This window comes from Lynx rufus, unplaced genomic scaffold (assembly GCF_022079265.1).
Source record: "Lynx rufus isolate CCGP_SWC_20201006 ecotype Redwood Valley unplaced genomic scaffold, mLynRuf1.p SCAF_7, whole genome shotgun sequence".
NCBI lineage: Eukaryota > Metazoa > Chordata > Mammalia > Carnivora > Felidae > Lynx > Lynx rufus.
This window is the reverse complement of record NW_025814889.1, coordinates 36,893,150-36,916,077: the sequence shown is the minus strand read 5'-3', so window position 1 is coordinate 36,916,077 and position 22,928 is coordinate 36,893,150. Positions and strand designations below refer to the sequence as shown.

General features: G+C 35.0%; 1 protein-coding gene across 7 annotated transcripts in view; it reads left to right on the top strand.

The window, feature by feature from the left end:
- WNK1 (WNK lysine deficient protein kinase 1) overlaps positions 1-22,928 on the top strand; it is a 163,271-nt gene that overhangs the window by 57,243 nt on the left and 83,100 nt on the right. For all 7 annotated transcript variants that reach the window (XM_047065532.1, XM_047065526.1, XM_047065527.1 and 4 more), the window contains exon 2: positions 13,554-13,726. In XM_047065532.1, coding sequence (XP_046921488.1) covers positions 13,554-13,726 — 173 coding nt within the window. The remainder of the gene's footprint in view (positions 1-13,553; positions 13,727-22,928) is intronic.

Genomic DNA, 22,928 nt, shown 5'->3' with positions numbered 1-22,928 from the left:
AATTGTCGAAATAATTCTTAGTCAAAAAAGATGATGTTTCCATTTTATAGACATGGAAACTAAGACTCATGTCGATTACTTTAGCTATAGGAGTGCACAAGAAGAGATAAACATGGCATGTGAGAATATAGGAAATCTACTCTCTGTGGTTTGTTATTTGGAAGTGTTGGGGAAACAAGGTGGATGAGAGTGGCTTTTGAATTTGGATTTAATGTAATATTTTTCAGATATATTGGTCATAAATCCTCCCTCTGGTAATTGATTCATTGGGGTTAGGGTAATGCCCCTAGAACCTTCTTGAATTAGTTGACAAGTGCCCCAGAAAATTCTTATAATTAGGCAAAGTTGGCTGATTTTACACAATTTCGAGCAAGGAAGGGACTTGGCATGATAAAAATAGTGTTCGGGGGAACATCTATGTCTAAAGGATAGTTGAAGTAGGAAAAGTTAATAGTTATTTTGACATGAGATAGTTGTATGTTTTACTAGTTTGCAGCAGTGGAATGAGAAGTGGAGAATGATGGAATTACATCATGGGATTGAAAAGTTCACATTCGTATTGCCTGGGAAGACAAAAAAAGAGAAATTGGGCCATTTAAATGGATAAGCTAATTTGTGGAAGAAACTTTGTAGGGTTGGAGATATATTGAGTCTTGGGTCATAAATTGTGCAGTAGATATTTGTAAATATTAATTTGAATTCCAGAATTAGTAAAGCATTACATTAAAATAGATCCTTTCAAACATGAACATAAAACTTCATTAAGGCAGGTGCACTTGTGCAAATTGGGCTTTCTGTTTTTGTTTTTACTTAGAAAATAAGCTTTCTGCATTTCTGGGTCTCCCTGTAAAGTGGTAATATTTATTCCCTGCCCCCAAGTAGATATGAGAAGAAGGGAGAGGTTAAGACTGAGCTGATAAGGAGAGGATTCTAGAAGAAAAGTGATACACAAGTATTTAAATTTAATATGAATGTGTATGTTAGAGTCTTCTCCCATGTTCATTAGTTCAATATCCCCCAACCCCCCCCCCAAAGATTTAAAAAAAAATTTTGCCTTGGTCTTGTTTCCTTAGGTGAATACCTTGTCATGCACATTAAAAAGAAAATGAATTGTATTCTTATATACTGGACTTAATTTTATTGATTTCTGGATGAAATGAGACAAGTTTTGGGTATCAAGCTCAGTGAATTCCCTGATGAGATTCTTGCTTTACAGTGTGTGCCTACAGCATTTGCTTTCTGTGGGGGCAGATTCTTACCTGGATGACCCACTAAGTTTCAGTGCTAATAACTCTGAGTTTTCAGTTCTGTTTTGTTGGTTTCCCCTTTGGCAACCTTTCATTGCCCCCATTTTAAAAACTTTGCAAACTTTCTTGTATCCACTACAGGGTATCATTTGTCTCTGACGTATAAAATTTCCTTCCTATAATGAGCAAGAATTTTTTAATCTTTATCCCTGTCCACATTCAACTTCCCTTCTTGTCCCTTTCTCAGCCCTTTTGCTTTCTTTGCAAAGTTTTATTCTAAGGCCCTACCTATAACAATTGGACTTTAGCCCTCTCAGTTAATTGCCTTCACATTCAAATAAACTTTTGAATTTCAATAAAAACTTTTGAATTTATGTGAATGGTTAAACGTGTTCTGAGTTTTGTTATTTACAATGGATACTGTAAGTGAATATTTAGTGAAAATAGTTTTTTTTTTAATAGGACTAATAAATGTGTTTACTTTCTTTTTTGTGGTTCAGCTGTTCTAAGCTGTTTTGTAGCGTTAACATAAAGCTTTCTATATTTGCCAGGTTCTAGGTATGTTTGAATAGTTTGGTTTTTGTGGCCCCCTCACCCCACAAAGAGATGAGTGGAGAGAATCTCTTAAGCTCCAAATTTATATACTTGTGGCCCAGATTTGGGGATGAATTGGAGGATGCTTAATGATAGAACTATATAAAGTAGTCTAGTTTGAGAAAGCACTCTTAACTTTTTTGTGTAAGTAGATCTTTTTTTTTTTTTTTTTCTGCTTTGGAACAGATAACCTTTTTGTAAATAAATGAAATGCAAATAAAGATGAGCCAGATTGGGGAAAAGGGACTGATTGGGAGGAGTTATAACACCAGGGTTTGTTTTGTTTTTTACTATTCTTTTGATGACCTTTTTTGTCTCTGAAACTGGTACTTACTATTTCAGAATAGTTCTTAGAAGACTCCCTGGAGAAGCAAGTAACACAATGTCATTTTTAAATATCCCTCTACCCTCCCTCACCCCCATAATTATCATTATCTATTGACCTGTTTAGGAAAATTCAGCTAACTGGACTCTTCTCTGTAGGACAGACCCAATTCCTCTCTCAAGGGTACCCAGACAGGAAGGCTATAAAGAAATTTGTAGGGAGTTTACTCTGTAGATTTGACCACTTAAAATCCAGATTTAATTTTCATATTATATTTCAAAACACCTTAAAAATCCTGTTAATCGTTTTTGTTGTTAATATTTAAGAGTTTTTGCATGAAAATCATTATTTTGCTTCTATTATTTATTTTCCCACCTTTCCCCAGGCCTTCAAACTCTATTCTGGAATTTTCAAGAAAAAGAATACAAGTTACCTACATAGTTTAAAAAACAAAGTATTTCATAGATAGAAGTATAAAATACTTCTGTCATCCTAGAATTGTTATTAGACCATGTAGGCCTATAAGAGATAGATATGCCAGACTTAAATAATTATTTATATGATGCCTATCTTTCAAAATACAGAATATTTCTTTAAAAAAATTCTTTATCAGGCGATAACTGAAACTCATGCTGCATTCAAAAGCAATGTTTCAAACGCTTTCACCTTGAAGACAAGTTTTTATTTCTATATCCCAACACCCACAAATAGTATCACTTTAAAAGATGGAAGAGATGCCCAGATCTTTGCTGAGTCAGTGTGGTGCAAAAAATGATAAGAAGGGAGGACTCCAATATTGACCTAAAATATTTTAATCAAGGAATTCCAGGCACTTCTCCCCACCCATATTTTGATGTATAAACTTGTCATCTGTGGTCTTAATTTAGCGGTAAAACTTTGAATATTGCTAAAAATAAAATGCTACAGAAGCTTAAATGCTAATAAAACTTGAGGGCCAGGTATTTTGGGGGGGTGGATTTTAGCCCATAAAATTAATTAATGACAACCAATCTCACTGTTTCGGGTGCACAATTTGTTTGGAAGGTTTGCTTCTGGGGCTAATTAAGCAATAGGGATAGAATTGCTACTTTAGAAAATACTTAAATTTGAGAATAAAGGGAAAATGCCTCTAGAGGATGTTTAAAATAACTTCTTAAAAGCAAGCAAATGAAGATGTACAAATTGCTCTAAGGCCATTGTACTAAATACTAACATTGTGTTTCTCACCCAAGAAGAAATTGCATCAGCACATAATCCACGGAGCACTGTTATTTGGATGGTACTGAGATGAACAATTGTTTTAGTTGTGGCCCAGCTCCCCACTTCCACCCCTCAGCAGCCTGGAACTGTGTGTGTTATAGGAGGTCATGTGACAGTGATCCTTGGTTTTGTTCATTTAGCCTGTCAGAGCAATTTTATGTAGGTGGAAAGAAATGAATGAAATGAATAGAGTGGGTTAGCTGCATCAGCTCTAGTTTATACTGAAGATAATGAATGATAATGTTTCAAGCCCCCAGGAATATCCAGCTTGATAATGCTGGAGAGAAGGTGCTAAAAAGCAACAGTGGCTAATCTGTTCTAAATCTCATTTGGTTATTTAAAAATTTTATCATTGTCTTCATGATAACTTCATTGGCATGGTAATATTTAAATAATATATATTCCTCTTACTGTACCTGCAGTTATAACTTAGTAAAGAGACTAGTCCTTTTCAGTGAACCCTAGTTAATAACAGAAATCTCAATATGACTTTTCTGAGAAGAAAATAGTTAGAAACTTTACAAAATGTTTAAGATGTTTGTTTCTAGTATAGTAAATGGAACATGAGCTTTGAATTAAATCTTCATTTAATTCTTGGTTCTGCTTTTCATGTGAACTTAAGGGATATATTAATTTTTTTTTTCTGAGTCTGTTTCTTGTGTAAAAGTCATACTACCTAGTATTTCACAGCGTTTTTCTGAGAATTAATGAGAACAGAATTAAACAACCAGCTAATAGGTAGGAAACACTTGGCAAGTATTTTTAAAACCCCAACTGTCCTTACTGGTCTGTGAGCTTGTTGGTTTTGATCTGTTTTATTATTGTCTTAAAATGTTGGGGTCTGTTGGGGTACCTGGGTGGCTCATTTGGTTAAGTGTACGACTCTTGATTTTGGCTCAGGTCATGATCGTGAGTTTGAGCATCTGGCTCTGCCCAGTCAGCGCAGAGCCTGCTTGGCATTTTCTCTCCCTCTCTCTCTGCCCCTCCCCTGCTCTCTCTCAAAAATAAATAAACATTTAAACAAATTTAGGGGTGCTAAAATAATTTACTTCTGAGATATTTTATGAAATGCTCCTAGATTAAAAAATAGATTTAGTCATAGGTACAAGTTGACAGATTATTGAAAGAAGCACCAAATTACTTGTTTTGAGTTTTTTCCTCACTTAGTTGATAGTCTGTACTCATGCAATTACATATTTCTAATTTTAAGTAAGGTTCTCAGACCCCTTAAAATAAATCTTCAATAATTTTCAGGGAGGATAAAAATTACAGGTATTTAAAATAGCCTCTCTTGCAGCAGAGGTGACTTCTAGGCAAAATTAGATAAAAGTTAGTATTTCAGTAGAATTTTAAGACTGTCATTTATTGTGTTCTCAAGGAAAATTGGTTGTAGTTTTTAGGTGAAGAAAAAGTCCCTGAGTTCTTTTTCTCCCCTTCCTTTTTTTGTATTTTGTTATAAATAAGTAGTTGGCAACTGTTTAACAATGGGCTTTTACAAATTATTTTTAAAAATCAAATGGCAGCAGCTGTGGTCTTTTTTAGACTTACTGAAATTCAGAGTCAATTTCAATTCTTATCTTTCTTTTAAGTCCTAGAAATTTCTTTTATTCCTGGGAAATGCTAACTGCTTGTTAAGGATATACACACACTTCTTTCTTTTCTTGGAAAGCACTTTCATGGATTCATTCAACATATGGCTATTTAGCAAGTTATGCTAGGTTGTCAGATACCAAAGATAGAACACTGAAAAAGCATTTTGTCACTGCTTTTAGAATAAGTCTCAATGCAATATGACTTGTGATTAAGTGATACAAAAGAGGCATATACATAGTTTGTAAAAACATATAAATAAGGAAGGAGGATGATAATCTAGAGTAAGAGACAGGGGAGGTGTCCCTGAGGAAATGAATTGAATTGATCTTTGAAGGATGACTGGGCATTAACTAGGCTAAAAAGTTTGATAGAAAGGCATCCTAGATAGAGGACATGGCACGTATGAAGGACCTGTATGGGAAGGAGCATAACATGTTTGAGAATGCAAAAGGTTAGAGTGATAAGAAATGAGGCTTGAAGAAAGGGCAAGGACCATATTATGTGGGACTTCGTAGGTCACAGTGGTTTTTCACCTTTGTCCTAAAGGCTGTAGAAAGTTATTAAACAGTTTAAACAGGATTATGACAGTATTTCATTGAATCTAAAACTGCAGTTGTGTGATGCATTCTAATTTCAGATATGTGAAAAATGGTATTTCTAAAGATTATGTAGGCATACCTTAGAATTGATTTAATTGGCACTAAAAAATTCTGGCTGTATATGGCAAAAATGGAATAACAGATTGTATAAGGGTAAGATTAGGTTTGGGAAACAACTTAGTAGGTTATTGCAGGAATTCGGAAGAGATCATGATGGCTTGAAATAGGATAGTGGTGGTAGAGAAGACCTAAGTAAATTACTTTGAGTAAGTTTCAGCAGAAAATTTACCCAAGCCTGTGTACTTTAAAACATTATTGAAAACTTGGAAATACAGATGTGATAAAGTCTTGAGATTTTAAATATAATTAAAATTTAAGTAAAATAGACTGATTTGTGCTAGTGTCTTTCACATATAGTAACAATTTCTATCCAGAGTTACGTATCAGTTGAGAGAAAACATCTCACAGTTGAAGGTTCAGTATGTCTTTTAAACTATGTAAGAATTTTGTGAAAGCCCTCTACAGAAAATTAGTCAGACTTAAATTTAACTTCCTAATTGTACAACAGTGACTATATTTACATAATTTATATTTAAGCTATTACTTTTTTTTTAATGTTTATTTTTGAGAGAGAGAGAGTGTGAGTGGGGGAGGACCAGAGAGAGAGGGAGACACAGAAGCCAAAGCAGGCTCCAGGCTCTGAGCTGTCAGCACATAGCCAGACGCAGGGCTCAAACTCACGAACTGTGAGATCATGACCTGAGCCGAAGTCAGACGCTTAACCAACTGAGCCACCCAGGTACCCCAAGCTATTACTCTTAAGTAGTACACTCCCTTATCCTGTATAATGTATGTTCCAAATTTCAGCTAAAATGGTCTAGTGTAAGTAGTTTCCAGCAGTTCTAAACTATGGGTGAATAAACAAATTTAAATAAAATATAAGTTTAGATCTCATAGTCCACTGTTATTAAAGTTTGAATCTCCTCACCTCCAATCTATATCCTACGTTTCCAATGTTTACTTTTTATAGATTCTTGTGGTCTTAAGCATTTCAAGTGTTACATGACCAGAACTGTGGGGACTTTCATGCCTGTGATCTCACTTTTAATCCTTAGAGTATCCTGCTGATATGGGTTCTTCTTACATGCCTAACTCTAGCTTGTGCACACTTGTGCACACAGAATTGGGTCTTTTGTGATATGCTCTCAGTATACCCGGTTTTTTCCTCTTTATCATACTGAATAAAAGTAATGCCTGTGCCTCTTACAGTGTAAAGTCTAGAGAGCAGGAACCTTGTCTCTGATGCTCATCATATCCTGTTGTCTGATGACAGGGTACTCAAATATTTATTAAAATCAAGCAAACGTTTATGAAGATACACTAAAATTGCTAAAAACTAAAATGGAGGTTGCATGCTACAGAAGATAAGAATATTTATCAAGACAGTCAAGAAGGTAGACTATATATTGGGGTGTCTAGGAGGCTTAAGCATCCAACTCTTGATTTTGGCTCAGGTCATAATCTCATGGTTTGTAAGTTTGAGCCCTACATCGGATTCTGTGCTGACAGCGTGGAGCCTGCTTGGGATTCTATCTCTTCCTCTCTCTCTCTGCTCCTCTCCCGCTTACGCATGCACTCTCTCTCTTTCACAATAAATAAACATTTAAAAAGAAAGTATACTATATGTTAAAATAAATAATGTCAGTTTTAGGTAGAAATCATAATTCATTTGGCTCATGTGTACTATCTTTTTTTTTTTTTTTTTAATGTTTTATTTTTGAGGGGGGGGGGAGGCACAGAATCCAAAGCAGGCTCCAGGTTCTGAGCTGTCAACACAGAGCCCAACACGGGGCTCGAACCCACAAACTGTGAGAGATCATGACCTGAGCCAAAGTTGGGTGTTTAACTGACTGAGCCACCCAGACACCCTGTCATGTGATTACTGTCTTGTAATTGTATTCAGACTGAATTAACTTCATAGTTTCTTTAAAATAAGTTTTCTACGTGTAAGCAATCAAGGGTTTTTTTTTTCTTTCTGTATAAATTTTCCTTAAATGAGGAATATTTAGGAATGAATGTATGGTAAGGAAGATTTTTAAAAAACATTGGGAAGTTCTGTTATAGATCAATAAATAGAAAATAAAACCAGCTGAAAACTCTTCCCACTGTAAAACACTAGATATTTTGAAAATTTTGATCAAAAGCACAATAAAAACCTGTCCTTTTAAGTGCATAACTAAGCTTGTAGGAATGTAAGGATGATCTCCCAAGATCTAGAAACTAAGAAGAAACAAAAAAGCAGAGTGGGAGAAGTGTGAACTGACACTAGGACTTTTCTGAGACAGTTGCCAGTCTCATTAATAACTAAGGTATGGTTTTACCATCTATCTAATGATAGATGAAGTCTCAAGCCCAAGCAGGTAGTGGAACTGAGATGCAATAAAGTTGTTCCTTGAAGAGCTACACCTTTAATGAAAATATGGACTAGAGAAAAATTAAGTTTCTGAGACATGGAAAACAGAAGGTTCTCCAGGTCAGGTGAAAAAATGTTTACCCTGAAAATTTATAAACAAGGACATGTATTGACACACATAATAAGATTTGAGTTTGAACTGATTGCATGGAGTTAATGGCCAAGACTAGTAATATTCCTAGGACATTAGGCCTAAACAAACTCTGAACTGATCCACCGATTTACCGGGATACATCCACAACTGAGCATATTCCAAAATACAAATCACAGTTTAAAGTAACCATTTTATGGGCGCCTGGGTGGCTCAGTCAGTTAAGCATCTGACTTCGGCTCAGGTCATGATCTCTCAGTTTGTGAGTTTGCACCCCGCGTCGGGCTCTGTGCTGACAACTCAGAGCCTGGAGCCTGCTTCGGATTCTGTGTCTCCTCCTCTCTCTGCCCCTCCCATGCTCATGCTCTGTCTCTCTCTGTCTCTCAATAATAAATAAACGTTTAAAAAAAAAGTTAAAGTAACCATTTTATTCAATATTGTAAGTCACATGAAGAAACAAACCACCACAAGTGAACCAAAAACAATAGGCAAAATCAGAGCCCCAGTAACTCAGATAAAAGTGTAATTGAACTGAGCCTTTAAATTATTTTAAAGAATTAAAGGACTAAAAACGGAAATGACAAAAAAACATCAAGTTAGTGTTGGAGTGGGTAGTGAATGACTGATTTAATAAAGACACAAAAAGAGATTCAATAAATCAAAATGCATTACAGTTAAAAACTAAATGACAAGTGCTACTACTTTCCTCAGTCATCTGGTTTTATATACTTTGACTTTGTCCTTTCACTCACTGTCTGTTCTCTAGAAAAGGAACATTTTAGGAGGATAACCCAGGATCTCTGCTGCCATGGACCTGAGTCTCAGTGGACAGGGTATGACTTGTGGATGATTGCAGCCATTGGTTGAGAGTGGGAATAGAAGTGATTAAGGACTGTGAAAGGGGGATTTTATGGAACTTTGAGAGAGGTCAAGTTTGCAGTGATAATTTAGAGATGGAACAGAAGGAAGGTCTGCAGAAGGTGCTGGGAAAACTTACAGGTTCATGAAGCAGGGAATGAGAATGAAGGTTGTAGAGATTCATTGCAAATTCAGCTGCCAGTTATCATGTCTCATTCAAAACTCCATGTGTTAGGGTTACCACTGAGTGGGAAGGGATAAATCCTACCCCCAGGCATTGGGCCTGGTGAAGTGGCAGCAGAATTCCTTCCCCACTGAAACTATTAGTTAAGTGCCTAGCCTTCTTGTTCTTCTTTTTTCTCTCCTAGCTTTGTTTATGATGCTAATGAGGAGAGTAGGGACTGGAGTGGTGGCTTGAGTACTTCTGGTGACAGATTGACAACTTTGTTTTATTTTCTTTATGGATGTTCAAATATGTGCCTCTCTTACCTATATACCTAGCCCTCTAAGACTTGTATGGTTAGTTGGAAGTGTTCATATTTTTTGTGTTCATTCATCACTTATTTCTGGATCAGGGACTGAGACCTTGCCACATGTCTTTTGTATCCCTTGCTCCTTTGGACTTTAAAGTTTGATTAATCTAAACAAATTTTTAGGAGGTAATAACCAGTTTAGATCTAGTAGTAGCTTGGGAGTGACTTAGTGAGCAAGATCTCAGAACATTGTCCAGAAGATAAAGAAATGGAAAATGAGAGAGAAGTTAAAAGATAGGAAGAATGGAGTAGGTTACACACAAAAACACAGACACACAGCACATACAAACACATACGTAAATCTTAGAAGAGAAAGGAATAGGAGAAGGCAATATTCAAAGAGATAATAGTTGATAATTTTCCTGACTTGAAGACAAATACTTGAAACTTGTGGCTTAAAAGCACACTCAGCGCCATTATATATACATAAAACTAGATGCCTGGTAGTGGAAGTACAGAACACAATTTAAAAAAAAAAAAGTCTTGGGGCACCTGGGTGGCTCAGTTGGTTAAGCATCTGAATTCGGCTCAGGTCATGATCTCACAGTTTGTGGGTTCAAGCCCCACAACAGGTTCTGTGCTGATAGCTCAGAGCCTGGAGCTGCTTCGGATTCTGTGTCTCCCTCTCCCTCTACCCCTCCCTGCTTACACTCTGTCTCTCTCTCTCTCTCAAAAATAAATAAATATTAAAAAAAAATTTTTAAGGCTTTAGAGCAACTAGAGAGAAAATACAGATAAATTTACAAAGGAGGACATTTATACTGACAGCTGTAGTAGACAACAGAACACTGCAAAACAGTATCTTGAAAATGCTGAAAGAAAAATAAGCCAACCTAGAATTCTACACCCATCTAAATTATCATTCAAGAGTCATGATGGAATAAACATTTCAAACAAATTAAGATTACACCACTATTGGAATGTTTACTGAAAGAATTGTGAAAAATGTATTTCCCAAAAGAAGAAAAATAAGCCCAGATAAGGGAATAAGGAGCAAAATGGAAAGGTGAATAAAAAGATATGTGGGTATATATAAGTAAACATATACTGTTTAAATAGTAATTATAATGTTGTCTTAAAGAGTAGTAGGATAGTAGGGAACTAAAGTATTAGGCAAAAATAATATATAAGATAATTGATATCAGAGGAGTGATGAGAATAGTACTTTTTATGGTATATAAATGTACAATAAAAATGTTTTTAATATATACTACTTGGGAAAAAGAATTGTTGGGAGAGCAGATTATCTGTACAATCTCCATGTCGTTACAAGTTCTATGCCTTTAATTAAAATTCTTGATAATATCCTGATATTTTAGGTGGTTTATGCTGTAATTTCTATATTATAAAAATAAAAGTCTTATTGGAAAAAAATAGCTAAGATAATTTAGAAAATAAAATTGAGGAAGGTGTTATAGGAAGTGGTTCTACCAAGAATGAATTATTTTTTATTTTTTATTTATTTTTTTAATTTTTTTTAAAAAATGAATTATTTTAAAACTATAACAAGAAAGCGTGATATTAGTGCAGAATAGACAGACCATTGTAATAGAATATAGAATCCAGAAATAGAATTACACTTATATGGAAAGGATGGATTGTTCATCCAATAGTATTGAGTTATTGGTTAATATAGAAAAAAACAGCCAGTCCTTCTTTTATCCAACCAAATAAATTACTCAACAAATAAATTCCCAAGTGTGGCAAACAAAACAAATTTATATTTTAAAAAGGAAAAACATATAGCCTCAGTGTCTAGAAGAATTACTTGAAGACATAAAGCGCACCTACCACAAAGTAAAAGATAAATTGAACTATAGTCAAATAAAAACATTGAAATCAAAAGACTTCATAAGCAAGGTGGAGATACGAAACACAAATTGAGAAAACATATCTGTAACATAAAATTAATAAAGAATTAGTATCCAAATTTATATTGAGAACTTATACAAAGAAGGAAAGCAACAAATGATATGATTGGACATCTCACAGAAGAAGAATATGAAGTAGCCTGCAAAGAAACAAAAAGTTTTTCTCACTTATTTTTGACTCTCAAAATGTAAACTAAACAATAGGATATGAGTTTATACCCATCAAATTGATTAATGTCTGATAATACCAATTGCTGGTGACCTTGTGCAGCAGAAACCTTCATACAATGCTATTAAGAGAGTATATTTGGTACAGTCCCCTTGAAAAACAATTTGTTGATACCTATGAAAATTGAAGGTGCCTATTTCTTATGATTAATTCTAGACATATATCCTAATAGTATTTTTTTTGTGCCTCAGATCTCTTTTGAAAGCTAGAATAATGTTTTAAGTCTGTATAATAAAATACACAGGATTAAAATGGAAACTGATTATACTGAAATAGTTACAAAAATTTTTAAATATGTGATGTAGTATGCATTATTAGTGCATACTAATAAGAGCAACTGAAAGATCTAGTAGCTGTCAATTTCAAAGTAATTTGATTGATGTAAATGGTATTTTGAGATAATCTATAACCACTGTTACATGATATCAAAATATCTAGGGCTATTGGTGACAAAAATCACAAGGATTGCTGAGTGCTCTCAGGTATATATATTCATAATTGATGTATGGGCTTATTTCTGGACTGTCAACACTATTCCTTTGGTCTATACATCTGTCCTTACGCCAGTACCACACTTTTTTGATTGCTGTAGCTTTGTAATAAGTTAAGAACCTGTGTCCTAGACACACACTTTAATGTATGTCCAGGGAGATTAATACTGTAACACCACTGCAGTATTGAGTAGCAAAAAATGGGGAAGAGTCTAAAGATTAATCAATAGGAGATTATATAAATTGTGATATATTTAGATAGTGAGTAACTGTAACAGTGATAATGAACAAAGCCAAGTTACAATAATATGGTAGATATCTTGTAGTCTCCTTGTGTATCATCACGGGTGATCTCAATACTGAATGAAAACAAGCTTTCAAAGAAAACATACTCTGTAACATCATTTTATGAAATTTTAACATTTTAACACAAAGTGTAAATACCCATTTGGGAATGGTATGTCCAAATTCAGGCTAGTGGTTATTAAAGGGTAAGGAATAGTGACGGGGGAAGGACAATCTAGTTACATAGGAGACTTTAATTATATTTAGAATGTTTATTTATGTGATGGACACATTATTGTATGCCTGGAATATTTTGTTAAAATATGTATTGCATGTTTTGATAGAATATTAATATGGCAGAGATAGTTTCAGTTTTAATATATAGAATAATTCAGAGTTTGTTTATTTGGGATTTTGTCAAGGGAAGATCAACAAATTGTTTTTCCCTAGTTCATCTCAGAGAAGTGAATTAACTTACATAGTGCCAGGTGCTTTAAACATGTGATAAAGCATACCTAGTAGATTAATATATTCATAAAGAAAATTCTGATCAAAGCAAAGACAGAACTAGAATTTATATTTAGATCTTTTTACCTCCAAAATCTCATACCATATTGTTAAGTTGCATATCTAGCAATAAATGACTTATTTTAGAAGTGGTAAGTTAACTGCACCTACAAAATGAGACCATCTCTGAGGCATACATTAACAATAAAGATGCTGAAGTAATCTCAAGCATGACATTATAATCTAGTTTTCTTAAAGATACTTTTTAGCCTGTTGTCATACTGCTGAAAGGCTAAAGAAATTATTGGTCTTTAGCAACTGTAGTGTTCCTGTTTGAAACAGTATTGATCATCATAATTTAGTACACATTTAGCATTTAAAATTATTTTTGTGTGTTTTTCTATTTGAACTATTTTATTTTTATCCAAGTATAATTAACATAGTGCTATATTAGTTTCGGGTGTGCTGTATGATTCAACAATTATACCTTTCTCAGTACTCATCATGATAGTGTACTCCTAACAGCATTTAAATTTAACTGTGTGACTTCGTGTTTTGTTATTTTAAACCACGTTCTGTTCTGGTTCTTGATTTTAGGATCGAAAATTAACAAAGTCTGAGAGGCAGAGATTTAAAGAAGAGGCAGAAATGTTAAAGGGCCTTCAGCATCCCAATATTGTTCGATTCTATGATTCCTGGGAGTCCACAGTAAAAGGGAAGAAGTGCATTGTTTTGGTGACTGAACTAATGACATCTGGAACACTTAAAACGTAAGTCTATCAATATTATCAAAATTGACCAAGAAGTACGAAAGAACTTGAATTTTCCTATTTTATCAGTCCTGCTTTTGTCACCCAGTGTACCATGGAGGGAACAATCCTTCCAACTGTTATTAGCACATTTTCTTGCCCACAAAGTCCTCTGGTGTATAAAATGATTTGATAATTATTCAGTAGTAATATTAAAATGAGAAGTTATTACAGAATGAACCTAGTTATTTTAAACCCTGTTGATTTGGGGTTCTAAAATTGAATGGCTAAGGGATTGCGAAATCAAATGGCAAGGTAGCCCTCTAGTGGTTAAAATGAGGTTGAAGCTTATTGAGAGGACTTCTTTATTTTTATCACCTTGTACAGTTTTTGCTGCATATCTGCAACTATTATGTCAAATGCAAATTGTGCTGTAGCAGTTATCACTAGTTTCATTTGTTATAGTATTAGAAATTAATGCCCAAACAGCTAGACTCATCATTTCTTTCAGGAAAACAGGTCAAATGCAGAAATTTCTTGTTCCCTATTACAGAGTTTTAAAGAGTTAGAGTTTAGCCTTTGGGAATCACAGGTGTTTTCCTCACTCAGAGAGGAAAGTACAAACGACCCTTGAACAGCATGAAAATTAGGGGTACTCACCCTCCATGTAGTTGAAAATCTGAGTATAACTTTTGAATCCTCCAAACAATTACTTAATGGCCTACTGTTCCAGCCTACTGGAAGCCTTACTGATAACATAAACAGTTGATTAACACATATTCGTATATGATATGTATTATTTACTATATTCTTTTTTTTTTATGTTTATTTTTGAGAGAGAGCACAAGCAGGGGAGGGGCAGAGAGAGAAGGGGACAGAGGATCCAAAGTGGGCTCCATGCTGACAGCCCAGTGTGGGGCTCGAACTCATGAACTGTGAAATTGTGACCTGAACCGAAGTCAGACGCTTAACCAACTGAGCCACCCAAGCACCCCTTATTTACTGTATTCTTATAATAAAATAAGCTAGAGAAAATAAAATTATGAGAAAATACATTTACAGTGCTATACTGTAAAAATCTGCATATAAGTAGACCTGCAATGTTCAAACCTATATTATTCAAGGGTAAACTGTAGTATAAATTATATGGTTTAAATTTTTTTATTGTGAAGGAATTGGATTTTTTTTAAGTGTCTTTTTTTGTTTGTTTGTTTATTTATCTTGAGAGAGAGGGAGAGAGGGAGAGCAAGCCAGGGAGGGGCAGAGAGAGAGAATCCCAAGCAAGCTCCATGCTGTCAGTGCACAGAGCCCGAAGTGGGGCTCAAACTCATAAACCATGAGATCATGACCTGAGCTGAAACTAAGAGTCGGACGCTTAACTGACTGAGCCACCCAGGTGCCCCAGATACAGATTTTTTTTAATTGTCTCTTTAGTATGTATTAATTTCTGACTACTTTTCTTTAGTTAATACTACTGAGCTGATTCATCACAGGTCTTTGAAACATAGTTTTATATTTCCTGAATGTAGTCACTTGCATGTGTTCTTGGATGCTTAAGATTAACACACTGAAAAGCCAACAGATTATTTCCCCCTAGCAAATTCTAGTTTCCACACCCAGCTTCTCAAGTATTTATGGCAACATCTTTACCCTAGTCATCCAAGCTTCTTGTTATCCATATGTCTTTTTCTTTCACTAGACTGTGCTCCCTAGCACTGTGCTTTAAACTTGGTAAGTATTTGAATGAATTGAGGGAAATTGTGTGGTAGTAGTAGTTTGTGTGTATATCTTCATCTTGAGATTCTTTTCACCAGTTTGGACATATTAATGGACTGTCAGTAGTCTGTCAGGCATACCCTACAGGAGTACTCTATAACAGTTTATTTGTTTTAAAAAGTTTATTGAAAGGCTTTGGGTAACATAGACTAAGCTTCTTTGGAATTCCACCCCACCCCCCCACCCCCACCATCAACAAACTAAAATGTGGAATATAATAAAAGCTTTTTCAGTACATACCCAAGTTTTTAAAGAAAGAAAGAGTGACCTCCAGATGAAAGGACAAGTGGAGGTAACTAAAGACCTAAACAGTAACCAATGTTTTGGCAGTCTGTTGGGTTTTCACATCATATATAGGGCTTGAGGTTTGGATACCAAGAGTTTTATTGTCCATGCCAGGACAAAAGGCCTTAGAACTCAGTAGAGAGGGGAACTTGAACTTAGCCTGTGTCAAAAACCTGAATTATTAATAAAAAGGGAGAACTCTTCACCCCAGCCAGTGAAAGCTACAAGGAATTTTGCCCCTCTGCCCAGCACTTAGGATAAGTGGGGGAGTCCCTATGAAAAAAACCAGAAATCTCAGTTTAGGTCATGTGTAGATGGCTCTATAATATAAATGTAGACTACCAGCTTGGTGCAGGGATCACAAATCAAGGAATGAAGATTCTCATTGGTCCAGAATCCAATGAAAACTCCGAGGGACATTTTCAGCATTTCATTGGTCATTATGTACGTGGATAAAACAGCCCCCAGTGAAGGTGACCTCACAAATTACAAATCACACACAGTAATATGATGATCAGATACAACTGGAAAATAACATTGGAATTAAAGATGCTATTGACAACTCTGAAAGTGAATACAAAATAAGCTTATAAGTACAAAAAGATGTCACTAAAGGTATATGTAAGTATATATAAGTATATAAAGTGATAAAAGGAGAGAAACCATAATGATTAGAAACCATAGTGAAGGAATATAACTACATCAAAAAAGTTCAGGCAGGGGCACCTGGTTGGCTCTGTCAGTAGAGCACGCAACTCTTAATCTCTTGGGATTATGAATTTGAGTCCCATGTTGGGCATAGAGATTACTTAAAAAAAAAAAAAAAAAAAAAGAAAAGAAAGTTCAGGCATAATTAGAAAAGATCCAAAGACTTCTAGAAATAAGAATAAATCATTGGAATGCCTGGGTAGCTTAGTTGGTTGAGTGTCCAACTCTTGAATTCAGCCCAGGTTATGATCTCATACTTCATGGGTTCGAGCCCTGTGTCAGGCTCTGTGCTGACAGCACAGAGGCTGCTTGGGGTTCTCTTTTTTTTAAGTTTATTCATTTAGTTTTGGGGGAGGGGGGGAGAGAATAAGCAGGGGAGGAGCAGAGAGAGCAGGAGAGAGAGAATATCCCAAGCAGGCTCACGCTCTACTGTGAGCCTGATGCACTGCTTGATCCCAAGACCCTGGGATCATGGCCTGAGCCAAAATCAAGAGTTGGATGCTTAACCAACTGAGCCATCCAGGCGCGCCCCCCCATCTTAATCATTTTTAAATGTACAGTTCAGTAATGTTAAGTACATTCACATTGCTGTGCAGCCATTCTCCAGCACTCTTCAAACCTGCAAAACTAAAACCCATTAACATGATTACCCATTACCCATTACTCCAGCCCTTGGCAACCACTGACTGCTTTCTGTCTCTGGTTTTATCTGATCAAGATATTTCATATAAATGGAATCATAAAATAACGGGGTCTTTTGTGTTTGGCTTCTTTAACTTAGCATAATGTTTTCAAGGTTCGTGATGTAGCATGTATCAGTATTTTATTCCTTTTTATGACTACATAACATTTTGTTTCATGGATATACCACAAATTTGTTTATCCATTTGATCTGTTTCCACCTTTGGCTATCGTGAATAATACTGCTATAAAACATGTGTGTATAAGTTTTTGAGTATATGTTTTCAATTTCTTTTGGGTGTATGACTACAGGTGGAATTGCTGAGTCATGGTAATTCTATGTTTAATTTTTTAAGGAACCACCAAACTATTTTTCACAGCAGCTGAACTGTTTCACATTCCCACCAACAATGTATAAGAGTTTCAGTTTCTCCATATCCTTGCCAACACTTGTGTTTTGTATGTTTGTATGTATGTATGTATGTATGTATGTATGTATGTATGTATTTTCATAGCCATCCTACCAGGTGTGACATGGTATCTCATTGAGCATCTTGTCATGTGCATGTTGGCTATTTATCTTTGGACAAATGTCTATTCAAGTCCTTTGCCCATTTTTAATTTTTTTTTTTTTATTGTTGAGTTGTAAGAGTTCTTTATTCTGTAAGCTAAACCTTTCTCAGTACATGATTTGCAAATATTGTCTCCCATTCTATAGGTTATATTTTTACTTCCTTGATAATGTCCTGTGATATACAAAGTTAATGTTGATGAAGTCCAACTTACTTGTTTTTTCTTGTTTGTACTTTTGGTGTTCTATCTAAGAATCTGTTGCCAAAACCAGGGTCATGCAGATTTATCCCTAAGTTTTCTTCTAAAACTTCTACAGGTTTGTCTCTTATATTTAGGTTGTAGTTTTAATTTTAAGTAAATTTTTGCATGCAGTGTGGGATCCAACTTAATTCTATTGCACAGGGATGTCCAGTTATCTAGCACCATTTTGTTGAAGAGACTATTCTTTCCCTATTGAATGGCCTTGTACTCCTGTCAAAAATCCTTGAACTATAGATCTATGGGTTTATTTCTGGACTCTTGATGCTATTCTTTTGGTCTACATATCTGTCCCTATAACAGTATCACACTGTTTTGATTACTGTAGCTTTTGTAATATGTTTTCAAATTCAGAAGTGTGAGTTCTCCAATTTTGTTCCACTTTTTCAATATTGTTTTGGCTATTTGGGGCCCCTTGCAATTCCATGTGAACTTGAGAATTATTTTTCCATTTCTGCAAAAAGGCTGATAGAATTTTGATTGTCAAATACAGTTATAGATACGTTGAATCTGTAGGCCACTTTGGGTAGTATTGTCATTAACTATATTAAGTTTTCCAACCCATGAACATGAGATATTTTTACATTTTATTTAGTTTTTCAATGGTTTTTTCTAGTTTCCAATGTTTAAGTCCTTTGCTTTGTTGGTTAAATTTATGCCTAGGTATTTTATTCTTTTGGATGCTGTTGCAAATGAAATTGTTTTTTTAATTTCCTGTATAGGTTGTTAATTGTTGGTATATAGAACACAACTCATTTGTGCATGTTGATCTTGCACTCTTGCAACTTTGATGAATTCTGTTATTAACTCTAGTTGTGTGGGTTGGGGGCGAGAGTATGTGTGTTCGTTCTTTGGGATTTTCTATATATAGGATGTTGGCATCTATAAATAATAGTTTTACTTCCCTTCTAATTTGAATACTTTTATTTCTTTATCTTGCTTAATTGCTCTGGCTAGAATTTCTAGTACAATGTTGAGTAACAGTGGTTATCCTTGTCTTATTCCTAATCTTACTGGGAAAGCTTTCAGTGTTTCACCATTAAGTATGATATAAGCTTTGGGTTTTTCATAATTGTTCTGTCATGTTTTCTCCTTATTCCTAGTCTGAGTATTTTTATCATAGAAAGATACTGGATTTTGTCTAATGTTTTTTCTGCATAAGTTGAGATGATCATAGTTTTTTTTTCCCCCTTTGCTCTATTAATGAAGTATATCATGCTGACTGATTTTTTTATAAAATTGAGAGATACTTCCATTTCATGGATAAATTGTACATGGATAAATTCCATGTGGTCATGGTGTATAATCCTTTTACTGTGCTGTTGGATTCAGTTAGGTAATGTTTTCTTGATGACTTTTGCATCTATATTCATAAGAGATATTGGCATGTAGTTTTCTTGTGGTGTCTTTGCTATCAGGGCTGTACTGGCCTCATTGAATGACTTAAGTGTTTCCTCCTTTCCTACTTTTTGGAAGAGTTTGAGAAGGATTAGCCTTTTTCCTTTAAATGTTTGGTAGAACTCAACAATGAAACCATGTAGTCCTGGACTTTCCTTTGTTGGGAGGTTTCTTGAGGGAATGTTCCATGTGTTCTTGAGAAGAATATATATTCAACTGTTGTTGGGTGTCATGTTCCATATATTTCTGTTATGTCTAGGTGGTTTATACTGTTGTTCAAGTCCTTGACTGCCTTAATGGTCTTCTGTCTAGATGCTTTACCTGTTTTTGAAAGTAGGCTATTGAAGTCTCCAACTATTGCTATAGAACTGTGTACTCCTCCTTTCAGTTCTGTCTGTATTTGCTTGGTGTATTTAGGAGCTCTGTTTGTGTATTATGTTTATGATTGTTATAATCTTCTTGAGAAATTGACCTTTTATCAATATATAATATTCTTTATCTCCTGTATCAGTTTTTTATTTTGTCTATTTTATCTGATACTAACATTGCCACCTCACTCTTTTGGTTACTGTTTGCATGAAATATCTTTTTCTGTCCTTTCATTTTCTGGGTGGGTCTTTGAATCTAAAGTGAGTCTGTTGAGACAGCATATGGTTGAATCGTATATCTCCATTGTGCCATCTCTGTCTTTTGATTAGAACATTCAGTCCATTTATACTTGAAGGAATTAGTGATAAGGAAGCAATTTTGCTAATTTTTTGGTATATTTTAATACCTTTTTTGTTCCTTGTCTCTGTTGCTGTTTTTATTAATTGATTTTTTTTTATTGTACCATTTTAATACTCTTCTCATTTCCTTTGTACGTGTTTTTTAGATATTTTCTAGTGGTTACCTTAGGAATTACAATGAACATCACAAACAGTCTTGTTTGAAATGTTACCAACTTAGCTTCAGTAGCTTCAGAATCTTTGCTCCTATACAGCTGTGCACCTCTTTTGTGTTTTTGTAGATTTTGCAAAGATGCAAATTACATCTTTATTCATTGTGTTCCCATTAATTCAGATTTATAATTAGTGATTTATGTGTTCGCCTTTTAAATCATGTAGGAAATGAACAAAGGAGTTACAAACCAAAAATATGTTAATACTGGTTTTTATATTTAGCGATGTATTTACCTTTACCAGAGATTTTATTTCTTCCTAAAGCTTCAAGTTACTGTCCAGTGCCTTTTTTTTTTTTTTTTCCAGTGCCCTTTTGTTTTAGCCTCAAGAACTTGCTTTGCATTTCCTGTAGAGCAGGTGTTCTCACAACAGGCACCCCAACTTTTATTTATCTGGGCATATCTTAATATTGCCTTCCTTTTTGAAGGATACTTGTGCTAGATACAAAATTCTTGGTTGATGGTTGGAAAACCCCTTTCAGCACTTTAAATATGTCATTCCTCTGCTTTCTAGCCTCCATAGTTTCTGCTAATAAGTTGGATGATAGTCTTGTTGAGGATCTCTTGATCATGATGAGTTGCTTCTCTCTTGCTTTCAAGATTCTGTCTTTGGCTTTCAGCAGGTTGAGTGTAATATATCAGTGTGAACCTCTGTATCCTTCATGGAGTTTGTTGAGCTTCTTAGGTAGAATCATGTCTTTTAGCAAGTTTAGAAAGTGTGTGGCCATTATTTTATCAAATACTCTTTCTCCTTTCTTATTTGGGGCTCCAGTTATGCATGTTGATCAGCTTGGTGGTATCCCACAGGACTCTTAGGCTCTATTGAGTTTTCTTTGTTTTTCTTTTCTTTCTGCTCCTCAGACTACATAATTTCAATTGACATATTTTCAGGTTTGCATGTTCTTTCTTTTGCTTGTTCTATCTGTTGTTGAAACCTTTTAGTGAATTTTTCATTTCAGTTATTTCATTTTTCAGACTTCTGCTTGGGTCTTTTTAATAATGTCTTTATTGGTATTCTCTGTTGAGCTAAAATTTCCTGTACTCTAGTATTTAGCAGCCATTGTTCTTAGTATTTAGTCTTCCAATTTTTTAGGATGGATACCATAATTAACCCTATTTAACCATGAGTTGGTTGTCAGTTTATATTAAATAATTCAGCTTTGAAAAGCTGATTAGGAGCTATGGTTATGAGGGCAGGACTTTTCAACTGCTAGGCTTTTCTTCAAGGTGATTGGGCATGCGTCAGCCATAATGAAGGACTTGGAGATTCTGTTATCAGGGTGAGCCTTTATTCAGTCAGTCAGTCAGTCAATCTTCTGCACTGATGATATTTGGTTGTCACTTTTTTCTTATTGGTTAAGGTGGTACTTAACTAATATCCCTAGCTTTAGCACCACTTCTCATTGTCATATTTAGCTTTTCTGGGTTTAGAAATGTCCCGTTTATAGTTGTATGGGAAAATTGGATCTCTTCTTGTCCACAATCTTCCCTTTCAAATAGTGCTGCGGTAATCATGTGTATACCTATGTCCTTATTTATTTCTGTAGAAAGGTTTCTAAAAACAAAAAGTGACTTAAAGTACAGTAAAACCTTGGATTGTGAGTAACTTGTTCTGCGAGTGTTCTGCAAGACGAGCAAACATTTCTAATAAATTTTAACTTGAGAAGCAACTGATGTCTTGTAATACGAGTTGTATGTGATGCTTGATCACAACTGATCCAGTGGTTCTTGAAGTTAGCTTTGATACACAAGTGCTTTGGACTACAAGCATGTTTCCAGAACAAAATATACTCACAAACCAAGGTTTTACTGTGTATGTGTAATTTTACTGTATATGTGTAGTTTTATTTTAATTATATGTATATGTTGATTGAATTAAATGCAAAAAGAAAACTTAATAGTCTCCACTAGAAGTGGAAGTGACTTGGTTATTAACATTGCCTGAAATGTATGCCATATCGAAGGTTTTAAAATCCAGAATGTTTAAAAAAATTTTAATGTTTATTTTTTGGAGAGTGAGAGAGAGAACGAGAGATGGCACTAGTGGAGGGAGGGGTAGAGAGAGAGGGAGACACAGAATCCGAAGCAGGCTCCAGGCTCCACGCTGTCAGTACAAAGCCTGATGTGGGACTCAAACTCACCAACCTCAAGATCATGACCTGAGCCGAAGTTGGATGTTCAGCCAACTGAGCCACCCAGGCATCCCTAAAATCCAGTATGTTTAAAATTGAACTTCATGAAAATTAAAAATTTCTGTACACAAAAACAGACACACAGACCAATGGAATAGAATAGAAACCCCAGAACTAGACCCACAAACGTATGGCCAACTCATCTTTGACAAAGCAGGAAAGAACATCCAATGGAAAAAAGACAGCCTCTTTAACAAATGGTGCTGGGAGAACTGGACAGCAACATGCAGAAGGTTGAAACTAGACCACTTTCTCACACCATTTACAAAAATAAACTCAAAATGGATAAAGAACCTAAATGTGAGACAGGAAACCATCAAAACCTTAGAGGAGAAAGCAGGAAAAGACCTCTCTGACCTCAGCCGTAGCAATCTCTTACTCGACACATCCCCAAAGGCAAGGAAATTAAAAG